The sequence below is a fragment of the Cutaneotrichosporon cavernicola genome, assembly GCF_030864355.1.
Source record: "Cutaneotrichosporon cavernicola HIS019 DNA, chromosome: 4".
Taxonomy (NCBI): Eukaryota; Fungi; Basidiomycota; class Tremellomycetes; order Trichosporonales; family Trichosporonaceae; genus Cutaneotrichosporon; species Cutaneotrichosporon cavernicola.
The window spans coordinates 1,443,509-1,457,624 of NC_083396.1; the positions used below are offsets into that span (position 1 = coordinate 1,443,509).

The window sequence follows — 14,116 nt, forward strand, 5'->3', positions numbered from 1 at the left end:
ATAATTACATGTACACTAGCTACTCTTGACAACGGAGAATGAACACGACACGGACATGTCACAACAAGCCCCCGTCACCGCTTGCCGCCGAACATACCGCCGGTTAAGCGGCTTATGAAGCCGCCACCACGACGCTTGGTGGCGGGAGCAGGCTCAGCGTCTTCAGCTGTCTGGCTGCGCATGTGGCGCTTTGAATCGTGTGAGGCGTCGGGCTTGTCGTCCTCCTCGACCTTGCGCTTCCGCGCCCGCATGGCGGTTGGTGACGCCGATTCGGCCGCGCGCCCTTTGCCCTTGTCTGTGAGGTTGCCCTTGTCCGCGCTGTTACCCTCGGCCTGGTTGGCGAGGCGCTCTGACGCGCGCGTCGGGGCGTCATCCTGTCCCAGAGTGCGCTTGCGCGACCTGGTCCCCGCTGCAACCGGCGCCGTCTCGAGGCCGAGCGAGTTGGGAATAGGCGTCGACGCGCTATTCTCGGCCTCCTCCGCGGCGAGGCTGGCGCGGGTGACCCTCCTCGCCCGACCGTTGGCGAGCTCCGTCGTGACTTTGACGGGCGACGGCGTGACGCCTTGGCTCGAGGGCGTGGCGGTCGTGCTCTTCGGGATAGAAGAACTGCGGCCGCGACTAACGCGACGAAGCCTCGTTGTTGGGGTGAGGTGCTCTGTCGCAGGCCCGGGGGTGCCCAGGCCTGGCGTTCGGCCTCTACCGACTTGTACTGAATGGCGATTGAGACGCACACCTTCGAGGGCACCGTCACCTGCTTCGAGTACCCCGCGGCAATTTTTATCGCTCATTAACTCAAAGCCGATGGCGCGATTTAGCTTGAAGCCTAGCTCTGGCTTGAGACGGGGAATGTCGTCGGAGTTTGCGCGATCCAAGTCGTCGTCCGATGCGTCACCAAGGAGAACGCCTTGCTCCGACCTGATCAGTCCGTGATCCACACAGTGCGGCACGACGACGACAACCCAGTAGTCGCGACCGTCATTACCCTGCGCCTCAAGCCGCAGCTTCTGGAAGCCGCAATGTAGCCGCGTGATCGGAGATGAAGAGCGCGTGACAGAGTGATCAGAGCACCTCCGCAGCCTTGCTGCTGGCTTGAAAGTCGCAGACCCTGCCGGGGAGACGTCAAGATGTGGGAGCGGAGACTGCGGTGCAGGCGTAGAAGAGGCTGCCCTCGCAGCATAAACGGGGGCAACCTTTGGTGCATGAGAGTGGAAGAGTCGACGGCGAGGAGGCGGTGTCAGCTCTCGAGGGGGCGGTGTCAGCTCTCGAGGGGGCGGTGTCAGCTCTCGAGGAGGCGGAGTGGGACTGCGGACGGCTAAGTGATGGTCGAGGTGATCTTCGTCCAGCACATCCTCGGCTTCCATTTGTCCAGAAGTCAGTTGGCTCACGGTGACCGCTGTGTCGGTTGCCTCTCCAGTATCCTCATCATCGGTGTCGTTGTGCTCGGCAGTCGGCTGGCTGCTCGCGCCGTCTATTTCGGGTCCGTCATCTGCCTCGTCGTCGATCCCCGCTCCACCTTCGGCGTCGACCTCTGGAATGGTCTGGAGCTCAGTGCTCTCGTCACCGACCATCATGATATCCGGGGAGACTTTCTCGGTTGTGGGCGTCTCCTGTTCGTCCTGTTCGTCTGGTGTGCCAGAGCCGGAGCTGGTGCCCTCCAGTTCGTCCGACCCAGAGTCGGGGGTTGGGATAGTTGGCGACGAGCTTCCGGAAGCAATATCGGCTTCCACGTCTTCCTCGGGCTGGTGGACGATGGGTTCGGTCATGACAGGAAGCGCCGCTCCAACGATAGGTTGTTCGACTGCTGGCTCCTCGTTGGCAGCGGCCAACTCGTCCATTTCTTCGTTTGCGGGGTTGAGTTCGTCTCCCTCATCAACGATGATCGCCTCATCCTCCTGGTCAACCTCCATGGCCTCATCGTCGAGCTCGACGACTTCCTCTCCCTCGTCCTCTTCATCATCATAGAGCTCGTCGTCGTCCTCATTTGTACTTTCTTCCTCAGCGCTTTTCTCCTGCGCGTCCTCATCGGTCGCCACTTCATCGGCGTCCTCGTCTTGAGGCTCGGAGACTTCCAGCTCGGGTTCTGTCGCGAATTCGAGAAGGCGATCTCCCTCCTCCGGCTCGCTGGGGCTAGGAGATGTGGCGCTGTGCTCGACAACAGCTTTAGCGTCAGGCCCTGCAGACTCAGCTTCGACAATCTCGGTTTCCCTCGGATCCGCAGGCAGGGTCTCTTCGGGGCCAGCCTCATCGAGCTCGATAGGTGTAGTCTCTGGCTCAATCGCGGCTTCTTTCGCTGTCCCGTCGTCCATCTCAATGCTGTCGAGGTGTACAGCTCCATTATCCGGCGGAGCTTGTGGCACATCGTCGTCGGCGGGCCGTTCGCGCTCCGCTGTCCCATTCGGAAACTCTTCAGACATCTCCAGAGCAACAGATTCAGGCGCTGGTTCGGCCGGTGGGGTGAGGAGGGAGGCTGCGCCCTCCGTCCCGGGCGTAGCGGTCTCGGGAACGTGTGAGGCAGGCGATGACACGTCGAGTGGCTGTTCCTCGGCGGATTTGGGCTCATCCGACTCCGACTGGGCAGCATCGTCGGGAACAGGCTCCTCCACCTCGGCCTCGCTCGCTTCCGCTCGGGGTGTGTCATCTACATAGTCTCAGTAACCAAACGTGGGGTGTACGTACCGTCGCCTGTAAACACAATGAGTTCCGGCGTGGGTGGGAATGTCTCGTCGCGCTCCTCCACCATCTCGACGTCATCGGGCTCCTCACCGTCACGACCGTCCATGCGGTCCTCCCGCTCTTCGGGGATCTTCGTCTTCTCGTCCGCGTCACCAGCATTATCCTCGCTCGAATTATCGTGAGGCTCAGTGAGCTCGCGCGCAGGCGAACCGGCTTCCGAACCTGCAGTAAGGTCAATTGCGACGTCGACATTCGTCCCGTGCACCGGGACGCTTGCCTCGCGTCCCGCATGCGACGTGCTCGACTCGCCACGCAGCATTGCGTACGGCCAGCCTGGGGTCTCGATAACGTCTGCCTCCTGCACGACGTACGATCCCGTGTCGAAGACCTCCGTGAACTCGAGCGAGTCGTGAGTGTAGCCTTGCGCGTCGTAGTGGCTGTGCTCCGCAACGTATGAGTGGCCGTACTCGTCGCTAATGAAGGTCGCGGTTTTGTGCATGAACTCGGATGTAGAGCTCTCTGGCATGAACTCGGAAGCCACGGCCATGTCGACTAGCGCCGGGTCGATTGGGAAGGTCTCGGCTTCGACAGCGACCTGTTGCGTGGATTCGGCAAGGAAGTGCGCGGGCGCATCGAGCGGAGAGCCCAAAGCAGGATCGATTTGCGGAACGGTGTAGTTTGCTGGAGGAAACATCTCCGGTGGGAGCTGGCTGAGAACGGCCTCAATGACATTATCAGGCACCCCTTCGGTCGCAATGCCGAAGCCGGTGGGAGGCTCCATGAAGCCGAACGCGGCGCCCGGGCCCAGTCCACTCTGCCAGATCGGGGGAGGGGTAGGTGAGCGCTCCTCCTCTTCCTCTTCCTCTTCCTCTTCCTCTTCCTCAGACTCCATGACCTGATACACCTGTGCGCCGGGGTCCGCGCTGTAGTTGTCGGAGGGACCCACTACGGGCTGTTCTTCCACCTCACCGCCGACGCCGACGCCGACGTATTCGACCTCGTCATCGCTCTCGTAATCAACTTCCATGCCGTCGTCCAACCGGTCGTTGCGAGGGTGTTCGTCCTCCAGCTCCACTTCCTCTTCCTCGTCTTCCTCGTCTTCCTCGTCTTCCTCGTCTTCCTCGTCTTCCTCGTCTTCCTCGTCTTCCTCGTCTTCCTCGTCGTCGTCCTCGTCCATCGGATTGTGGTACCCTTCCCGAGGCTCATCGCCTTCGGAGTCTGAGGACAACTCGATCGGAGCGCTAGGCGATCCTTCCACACCTTCTGCGTAGGTATAGTAAGGTGACGGCTCAGGAGGGGTGCGTTGTTGTTGTGAGATGGATTGGGGAGCATAATATCTTCTGTCAGCTCATCCAAGGACGCACTCACTCCTCGATCTCCTCTTCTTCCTCTTCAATCTCCTCCTCTTCCTCTTCTTCCTCCTCTTCTGTTTCTTCCTCCTCCTCTTCGTACTCTTCGTACTGTCCGTATTCCTCCGCGGTTGGAGGTACGTGCTGGGGGTACGCGTAGTGGGGCTCGTGCTCGCAGCTGGGGTAAGCCAATTGTTGCTGCTGTATGACTCACCCGTCGCCAACCTCGTATTCGCCGTCCTGCTCGTATCCCTCCTTGTTGTATTCACCCCCACTGTATTCCTCCATTGGTTCATCGTCAGAGTCACCAATCACGACAACGCTGTCGCTGCTCGAGCGCTGATCGACAGGTTCTTCCCGTTCGCCACTGTACTCGCTGTACTCGCTATACTCGGCGTCCGAGCCGTCGCGCCCGTCACGCTCGCTGAGCTCTACTTCGTGCTGGGGTGGGAGGTCATGGAGCTCGTCGAGCTCGCTATCGCTCTGCTCGTTGTCTTCGTATCCGCTGCCCTGCTCATACTGGCGACGCTCTATCGTCAGCCAATCCAAGTTTGCCACTTACTATCAAACCCCTCATCCCCTGCTGGGGAGTCAGAGTATGGTGTGACAGGGAGTGGCGGGGTGTGCGCGCGCAGTGGAGATGGGGGACGCGGTGGCGCTGCCCATGGGTCGACACCCCTTAAGATGCCCTGTGTCTTGCGGAGGATGTTGGCAGTCCACGCATCCATCTCATTTTGGGGAAAGATTTCGAATGCGTTCGGAGCGTATGGATTATCGCGGTCGCGCATGGTGGATGGTGAGTGTTTGGAACAATGAGTGAATGGGAGTTGTTGATGGTCCAACCTAACTAGGAGTCGGTGGTCGTCATATGGTTGCATCATCACGGAGTGAAGGTGAATCTCCGCGTCAGATTACGAGTCTACTAACTGGTCATACTACTCATTTAATATAGTAATGTAATTCACACACTTTGAACGAACTTCCAATGCGTCTAGGAGCGAACGATCGTGAGCGAACAGAGACATGGGTGACATCCGCATCCTTGTACTCGCACTTGAATACATGCGCGCCCCACGGCCCCTCCTCCCACGTCCCCATGTCCCAACACGACCACGCGACCACACAACCACACGCTCCTGCTACTGAGAAGCAGACAACCAGCTTCCGGCCCAATTCAGTTAACGAATGCATATACACGCCTGCGGCATCTAAGCAGACGATTCGAATCTCCAGTCTAGTATGTATGTGGAGTGACAAACGACAAATGGTCGCCAGCCACAGGGTCCATTAACGATGGGGTCTAGGTCTATGCGCCCACGAAGACAGGCGAAGAAGGGTCGTCACGCTGGGGGGCCAGCGGGGGCGAGGACGCCGTGCTCGCAGGCGGCGATGGGTAGGGGTACATTGGGCGCGCCGTCGTCTTGATGGCGACAGGCTCAAAGTGGTGGTACACGGGGCGCGGGGAGGCGTGATCCTTTGGAGGGGGTGGATGCAAGAACTCTGGGACCGACGCGTACGCGTACTGCGGGGCGAAGACAGGAGTGCTGGCGCCACTCACACCATCGAGGAGGAGCTGGTCAGCGCGAGTGGTTGGGAGCATGCCGTCGCGCTGTGCTTCGACTTGGCGCATGCGCTTCTCGCCCTTGTCGACGTCGCGCTTGGCGGCGTTGTACATCCATAGGCCGACAGCTGTAAGGCCGATGCCGATGGCCTGGACGGCGTAGACAGGCTGGTTGAACCAGATGATCGCCAGACAGATGACCGCGATGCGCTTGATAAGACTCGCGATCGAGTAGGTCACAGGTGACGTGGACGAGAGGAGCGCGAACGCAATAAGGATCTGCGCAAAGTGCACCGTGCCGTTGACAACAAAGGTGAAGACGACCTTGGCAGCCGAAGCGTCGCCTGTTGTAGGAGGGAGCACACTTGTGCCCCACCACACCGCAAGGAGGCGCGGCGCGTCATAGTACAGCCACATGGGGACCATGAGTAGAAACGCCATTCCGCTGGAGAAGAAGAGGAGGTTGATCTTGTCGAGGCGGGGCGAGTCAGAGGAACCGCTCGAGCCAGGAGATGGCATGACCTTCTTGAAGAAGATGTTCTGGGAGACGAAGATGATGGTCGAGCCAAACGCACAGATGAGTCCCCCGATGTTGTTGAACGAGATGTCAAACGAACACGCAAGCATGACGCCGAGCGTCAGAGGCACGAGGGAGAGGTACGTGGCGGGCGAGTACTTGACGCCAAAGAGGAAGACATAGGTCGCAACAGTGAAGCATGGCGACAGCGCCTTGATGGTGTGCACAGTGCTCACGGGCACGCGCGAGATGGCGAGCGAGCCAAAGATGTGCCCGCCGACCTGGAAGAAGGCCATGGGAAGCGTGTGACGGATGATCGAAAGGGTCGGTGACCGAAGCCGAGCTGTCCACTTGAGGTATGGGCTCGAGCCGATCCAGCAGAGCCCGCAGACGAAGGCAAACTGGACGATCGTGAGCGTTAGGGGGAACTTGAAGCTGTTGAGGATGACCTTGCCGGTATTGCTCGAGACCGCGCTGGACGCGTACCACAGAATGCAGAGGAACACGAACCTCAACGTCTGGACGGAGGGCAGTTCGATGCCTCTCCCTCCTGACTCGCTGCCGTTGAGAAGGGCGCTCGCGCGATGCTGCAGCTTCGTGAGCGCATCTCCAAACGAGCTGGTGTTGCTGGTGTCGATACCCTGGTCGGTGGACTTGCGAGCCAGGCCAAATCCGCCTAACGCGGCGCCGGCCGCGTTGGCGGCACGCGCAAACCCGGACGGCTGCTGGGGTGGTGGAGCCGCAAAGAAGCCCGGGCCACCTTGTACTCCGAGGTTGTTTCCGAAGCGGGCCGGAGAGGAGCTGGGAGGTGTGTCGGCGTAGCCGCGGAGGTCGAGTGAAGAGCTGACGTGGGCAAACGGAGCGCGTTGGCGGGGGTCTGTCATCGGTGGATGGGCGACAGGAAGAAGATGGATGGGTGAGGATGAGGAAGAAACGTGCAGTGGAGGAGCGTCTGATGGCGCAGGGTAGGACATAGGGTGGGGCCAAGGGACTAGATTCGGTGGCTTGAGGCCAGGGTGGTGAATGGTGATGAATGTATTGGAAGCGGCGTGAAGAAGACGATGACGAGAATGAGAATGAGAAAGAGAATGAGAAGGAGGAGGAGGATGAGAATGGGGATGAGGATGAGGATGAGAAGGAGGGATGAGGATGGAGGATGATGCCAGTTGAATTGAACAGAGTGAAGTGTAAAAAGAATGTGGATGTACGTGGAGAGATAGAGAAGTTTGAATGTTGATTACAACGGGTTGATTTAGGATACAAGACTGAGGGAGACTGAGAGCGAGAGAAAGTGACGGTGTGGTACTAGGGGACTCTTTTCCTGAAGTCGAAAATGTTAACACTCCTAACACTGGGATTGTAATGGTCCCTGACGGCAGGTGGCTAGGCACTGCAGGCACAAGGCGGAAGGCTTAAAGGCGTCAAGTTGTAGGGTAGGTATCAGGCGGTGACTTTGGTACAGTGGCAGGACGATCAATTCCGCCCAACGCCAAACCTCGATTCTTATCGTTGACATGTTTCGTCAACTAGCGCCCGTCAATGGTCGATGGGGAGCAGAGCAGAGTAGAGTAGAGTAGAGTGCTAGTGATGGACGGAGGGCCATTGATAGAAAAAGCGCCAGACCAGAGTACAAAGTTGGGACTGGCCAAAGCAAGGTTACGGTTGTGAGTGGTAGTTGTTGTGAGGATGGCGCGTCTAGTCAATGCACCTTCACCCTCAACTGAGATCTCGTTCAGACTTAGCAATTCAGCCCCCGTAGAACAAGTCCAGGCCTCTCCATTCATACAAAGTTCTGATCTATGCAGATGCTATCCCAATTTCCATGCGGACACGTCGAACATGGAGTTTGTGGTGATATAAAGTTTCTAGCCATTGTACCTAGCAAAGGTGAGCAGCTGTGTCCAAGATGCCAACTCCCTAAACCTTGTTCCTCGTTCCTGCCCATATTCCCCGTTGGTTCTCTTCGCTCCGCTTCCATCTTCATGCTCCGCTCCTTACATCTTTCATCTGTCCAACGCTCAGCTCGCAAAGCTTGTGTTCGGAATCCATAACTTTACATCCCCACAGAACGCGAAGCACAGCATACCCTGTATGAATCTATAAGTGGAGCATTCCCGAATCTCAATCTCCCTCCCCGCGATCATCATCACCGCACCCTAACATGACCCAACCACATGCCGTGCTATTACATAGTGCCCTTCGAGTCGGGGGTTGCGGGTGGCGGGTTGCGAGCCGCGAGTCTAGGGTCGAGGATTGCGGGTCGCGTGGAAGTAAGTTGTCCCTCTCGTTACAATTGTCACAACCTGACTAACCATTCATGCCTTCACTCTACGCGGCCCCTGATGCTTTCTTGACTCCCTCTCTCCCCTGGTGCTCTGCCTCTCCCTCAGCCCCTCGTGTTTGTTCTGTTCACTCTTCACTCTTCTCCTAGATCTCCTGGATCTCCTGGACCTGGATTCCAGATATTATCTAGCATTCGAAGGAAAGATGGTCTGAATATAGCTGAATACTTTCAGCTAAATGATCAGCAGGGAAAGATTCTTAACATCCTGACATATTTTTCCTGCCGAATCCCTAAATCCTAACTTGAAACTTGTTGAATCCACGTCTGGTTTCATTCCCAGTTACAGCCTATTACAGCTTGAACAGCTTGCATGTAGGAGCGAGCTATTACATTGTACTGTACAGCTCACGCGTTCAGTGACACTACTCATGCCATCCGGACAGCAACTATACCGAGACTCCAAAATCCTCTCCATCCATCATCAGTCGCGTGCTCTCAGCTCGCGCTTCTCTGTAATCACTACCACATCTTGCGCCCCGGTCGCGGCTGTTCCATTCCACCCCCGTTAGAATACCCGGCTGGATGCTGTCCGGCGTGGCCAGAGTAGTAGTTGGCGTCGTAACCCATTGGGAACTCGCCATTGCCCATAAACCGCGACTGCGTGTTGGCGCGTGGGCCTGCCATCTGCGTCCCAAACCCTGTGTGTCCGTATCCCACGTGTCCGTAACTCTGCTGGGGGTTCCGGTACTGGTACCCGTTGTAGTTGCCCTGGAACGCCTGGTTCGAGTTGGCGGGGTAGCGGAAGTCGCCAGTGAAGTTAGGGTTGGCGTCCTTTGCGAAGGTGGTTGGCTTCTCTGGCGGCTTCTGGTACGCGTACCCGCCCGAGAGAGAGTTACCGAACGACGGCGATGGCGCCCACAGGCCCTGCTGGAAGCCGTTGGCATTGCCTGCCGTCTGTCCACGGCCCATGATCCCGTACTGCACACCCATGCCTCCGTCGGGGCTCGTCGCCCCCGAGAACTGGCTGTAGCTCTGGCCGAACTGGCCCCGGGCTCCGAACGCGGACTGGCCCATCGGGTACACCGGCTTGAGGCTCGCCGGGTCAGGCGCGGTCGCAGGTGAGTTGAGCGTCGGGTATAGAGGCGTCTCAGGTTGGCTAGGCGCGGGCACGGGCGCAGACGACGAAGCCACGTTCGTATCGGCAGCCTGCTCCCACACACTCTTGAGGTGCTCGCGCTGGGGGTCGTCCCGCGCGGGAGACGTGACAGAGTACGCCAGAGTCGACTTTGCCCACGGGCCAGGAATAGGATTGCTGGGCGAAGTCGGGTTCGTGCGCGGCGCCGATACCGGTGCAGGAGGCGGAGTGCCAGGTTTCTAGAGTCAGCTAATACTACGACATAGCTTACCTCAACGAGATCCTTTGGCTCTATTAACCCCTTGTCCTCCACCTCCCCAAGGTGTTCGAGGCTCATTTTGTTAATCTCGTCCAGCAGACTGTCGCCGTCGAGTTCGCTGGAGACCATGAAGCGCACGGCCGGCGGCTTAGCGCCATCAGCCGGGATCGATTCCGCCTGGGGGCCTGGCACGGCAATGCGAGCTTTGCCCAGCTTGCGAGCAGGTTGGGAAGCAGTGACCGCAGTTTGCGCAGGCTCAGGTGGAGCGGGACGCGTGGGTTTGCCAAACGAAAGTGCGCCACCGGGGAGCACGCGCTGTTCTACCAGGCGCTGCTTCGGCTTGCGTTGGTACGGGACGAGCTTGCGATGCGAAAGGCTGACGATCAGTCCAGTGTCAACCGGCTTCACGAAGCGGCGCCCCCCCATCGGCTGAGGAAGCAGCACATCTGCCAGCACGCGTGAGTGGGCATAGGGCTCCAGTGGTGGATCGAAGGTTTGGGTCCAACCCCGAGGCGCCTGGTTCTTGGCTTCGGCGGCTCTCAAGCGTGAACGTGGGAGGGGATCCTTGTTGGGTGGCGTCGCTTTGGGTAGCTTGACATTGTACAACCGCCACGCGGGGGGTGGAGAGGGCGGGATTGGCGCCTGCGTAGCGTCAAAGTAGTCGGGAGGGAGATGGGGTAAAGGGGCAGGCGCAGCCTTCCTCGGTCTTGAAGGCGCAGGGGTCTGTTGCGCAGGGGTCTTCTCAGCCGGAAGGCCGTTAGGCGTAGCAAGGGCATGAGCGGGTGTGGGCACTGGCGCCGGGGGTGCGACGTCCTTAACAGCCTCCACAGGACTCTTCTGCTTGTCGCCATCCGGCGAGGCCGAGTCGTCAGACACTTTGCCGTCGAGCGCCAGCGGTCTGGACTGAGCCATGGCGGCCTGGATGCGCGCAAGCATGGTGTCAAAGTTAGCTTCCCTCTTCGAAGGGTGCGGTGAGGCAATTTGGCCAAAGCCATGTGGGCGCGGTTGCTCCAGGCCAGGCGGCGCCTTTGGCCTGTTGGGTGAACGAGGCGCCTCCTCGCGGTCGCGTCCTTGAGACGAAATCGGGAGCTGCTGTGTATGGGGTGACACCTCGCGCAGAGGATGCGGCGGGAGATCGCGTGCGCCGCGACGCAGTTCACGTGGTATGTCCGTGAAGCGGCCCTGATCGTGGCTGGGCCGACGATCAGCCAGGCGGTCCACCGGCTGCTGCTGCGGCAGCTCTTGCAGCGGCTCGGTCCGGCGCCAGGACGACGCGCGGTCTGCTGCGGTGCTTTTCAGTTCTGGAGGCTGAGGCAACCCCGTGATAGGTGCCTGGGGACTGGTGAGGTCCTTAGGCCGCGGTGCCAGCGTGATCTGAGGCTGGGTTTGCTGAACAGACTTTGCGAAGCCGGGAGGAGGTGGGATGGCCTTGGACAGTCCAGGAGGAGGCGGGGGGAGTGCGGAAGAGGGTGCAGGTACAGCAGCTGATGCAGTGGGCGCTGCCGGCTTGGGTGGGGTTGGACCAAACCTCTCGGCCAACTCGCGGGCCTTCTGGCGTGCCCGTTCGGCTGCCGCTTCACGGTCCGCCTCTTCCGCCACGCGCCGCATACGCGCCTTCTCTGCTGCTGTGTGCATCTCTTCAGCCTGCGCTTGGCCACTGGGTGTAGGGGCAACAACCGCAGGGGGTGCAGCTGCTGGGGGAGGTGGCAGCTTAGCTGCCGGCTCGCGCGCGAGGGCAGTTGCGTGTATGGGAGGCAACGGTGCGCGCTCCGCTGGAGGCGAGCGAGCAGGCGGGTCGCGCACTGGGAGTTCGCGGTGACGCTCACGGTGTTCCCCAGCGTGGTGTCCTGGGTCACGATCGGTGGGGCCCGCTCGCCACGAGGGCCTTGACGCCGCGTAGCCGACACTCCCTGGCGATGCAGAATGAGCCATGTGGGGAGGAAGAGCCCGCCCCGCCTCAAGGTGAGGGGGAAGCGCGCGGTCGCGGTCTTGACGAGGCGCGTCGCGGGGCACAAGGCGGGGTTGGGACTGGGTGGGCAGTCCGCGTGCGTGGGGCTCGAGTCGGTTAGATGACGCGTTAAACAACACGCGCCCCTGCTCCTGCCTTGAGCGCTGCTCGTCGCGCTTGGGCCAGCTGCGATCAAAGTCGTCGCCGAAGCGCTCCGACTTGGTAACGGGCTGGTCGAGGTGATCGCGGTTCTCTGCTGCATGGCCGAAAGACGAGTACGTGCGACCGTCGCCAAAGTCGATCATATCGTCGTCCTCGTCCTCCTCCTGCTTGTCAGCGTTTACGCTCATGTCACACTTACGTCCCACCGGTGCGCGTTGGGTTCCAAGTGCGTAAACACGTTGAGGTCATCCAAGATGGCCTGGTTGTGGGCGGCCTCGGCCTGCGCGACGGCTTGTGCGCTGAGCATGGCCTTGCGCTTCCCGTCGGCGACCTCTTTGGCGGTGGGAAACTCGCGCGATAAACCTGTAGGCGGCCCTCGCCGCTCGCTCGCGCCAACTGAACCCCAGGCGCGGCGTGCTGCGGCTCCCAACCCTTGTCCAGAGCCCATGGCGACATTGGGCATGGCAGTCCGGGTGGGTGCTGGGTGTTGTAACGTGGGCGCCGCCTCGAACGGGGCTACAGGCTTGGCCCATGGCGCGGACGGTGCCGATGCGGAACCAGATGCTGGTGGCTTGGGAGAGGTGGAAGGTTTAGAGGAGGGGACGGTGGTGAGTTTGGAGGAGAGGAGCTTGGAGGTTGTCTGGGCTGGGGTAGCCACTGCGGCTGGGCGCACTGAAGAATGTCAGTAATGCGCACGAGCCTCTCGACAGAAATGATAGTACGCACCTAGCTTTGCTGGCGCAGGCACTGGACTCGCGGCCTTACTCAGGAACTCCTTGGTGACGCTAACCGAGCTAAACTTCTTCTTCGCATGCGCGGCAAGTGGCGGAGTGGATGTGCGCGAGGATGGCGTGGGGACCCGCACCGCGGAAGCGACAACTGGTGGGTGAGTGACAGTGTCGGCAGGAGCATGGACAGCGTCCGCGAGTGTATGATTGTCGGCATCGTCTTTCTTCTCCTCCGGCTTGGATGCGCCGTCCGCGGCGGACGGTGCGCCGTCTCGTTCGGTAGCGGGAGCGGGCTGGGTTGACCGGTCCTCATTGTGGGATGCGGTATCGGTGGGAGGGGCAGCTGATGGGGATGCCAGTTTCGCCAGTACGGCTGGAGGAGCGGTAGGGTCAGTGTTGGTGTTGGTCGATGGTGGGTTTGGCGGCGCGGTGGCCGTCGCGTTCACAGGCGCCGCGGTGTCTGCATGCTGATCGGATGGCGAGTCGCTCATACTGCAGTGCTCCTGGGTGTGAGCGACGAGCGCGAGAGAGCGGGAACAGAGAGGGCGGGGATGGATAAGACGGGAACGGAGGAAGATGGTAAACAGAAGGAGGAAGGTGAGGAACTGAGGGACAGGTATTGAGAAGGAGTGGATGAGGTGGATAGAAGGTGAGTGTGAGGGAGGAGGGGACAAGTAGACGAGGAGCGGTTGTTGGAGGAATTGAGAGACGAACGCTACGACGTGGTTGAATGTTGAATGCTGAATGTCACCAAACAGACGTACATGGAGCTGGTCGATGATTGGCCTACGCCGCGCGCAGACGGTGGCAAGCGAGTCGCGTCCGCAGAGCAAGAGGGTGAGGCGTCAGAGGGGTGCCAAGGGTTGTGTCGTTCGACTGCACGACCGTGGAGCTGGATGGTGTGGGGTTGGCGGGTGGTAGTTTGTCTGGGAGGGAGGTGGGCCTGAAGTCGAGGTTGAGACTTGAAGGTGATGAAGGTGATGAGGATGACGAGGAAGATCGAGTGTGGATGATGGTAGCGAGTGACAGTGACAGTGGTAGTGCAGTGAGGGAGTGGGGAATTGGTGGCGGGGCTTGATGGCTAACAAGTTGGTTGGTTAGGGAGTACTGTTCGTTAGTAATGGTGGTATAGCAGTGTGGTGGTGTGCCCTAGAAAGCTGAATAGGATCAGTGACCCGCCCAATTCATTAATTAGCGCAGCGGTCAGCAACTTGATCCCGTCAACTCTAACCCCAGCCCAAGCCTGCTATTAGTATCCAGTATTTGCATCTGCCCTAATATCTAATTAACACTGACTAATCCCATAATCCCGTCCCTGTGGCGCAGCACATCCCTGCGCCCTCGTGAGACATCCTGTTCTCTCGATGCATCATGTCGCGCATACTGTGTGCTACCGTCTTCCTGGAAACCCAGTTGCAGGCATTCTAAGCGTCATGTCGCGTGTTGATGGCATGATGAGACACGATGTTACGGATACCTCTTGGTCGGAAGTAGAGGCAC

The 14,116-nt window shown here is 59.7% G+C and overlaps 3 protein-coding genes across 3 annotated transcripts; all 3 read right to left on the reverse strand.

The window, feature by feature from the left end:
* Window positions 1-74: 74 nt before the first annotated feature.
* On the reverse strand, window positions 75-4,810 carry CcaverHIS019_0405660 (uncharacterized protein; the record flags this gene model as incomplete). Its single annotated transcript, XM_060600415.1, has 6 exons — window positions 75-1,004; window positions 1,386-2,638; window positions 2,677-4,010; window positions 4,042-4,200; window positions 4,237-4,552; window positions 4,585-4,810. The coding sequence occupies 6 exons, from the start codon at window positions 4,808-4,810 to the stop codon at window positions 75-77; spliced, it is 4,218 nt and encodes a 1,405-aa protein (XP_060457011.1).
* A 518-nt stretch (window positions 4,811-5,328) lies between these two features.
* Window positions 5,329-6,984, reverse strand: CcaverHIS019_0405670 (uncharacterized protein; the record flags this gene model as incomplete). Its single annotated transcript, XM_060600416.1, has 1 exon — window positions 5,329-6,984. One exon carries the CDS (start codon window positions 6,982-6,984, stop codon window positions 5,329-5,331), a length of 1,656 nt encoding a protein of 551 aa, XP_060457012.1.
* Window positions 6,985-8,903: 1,919 nt separating this feature from the next.
* Window positions 8,904-13,998, reverse strand: CcaverHIS019_0405680 (uncharacterized protein; the record flags this gene model as incomplete). Its single annotated transcript, XM_060600417.1, has 3 exons — window positions 8,904-9,758; window positions 13,381-13,402; window positions 13,967-13,998. The coding sequence occupies 3 exons, from the start codon at window positions 13,996-13,998 to the stop codon at window positions 8,904-8,906; spliced, it is 909 nt and encodes a 302-aa protein (XP_060457013.1).
* Window positions 13,999-14,116: the final 118 nt, after the last annotated feature.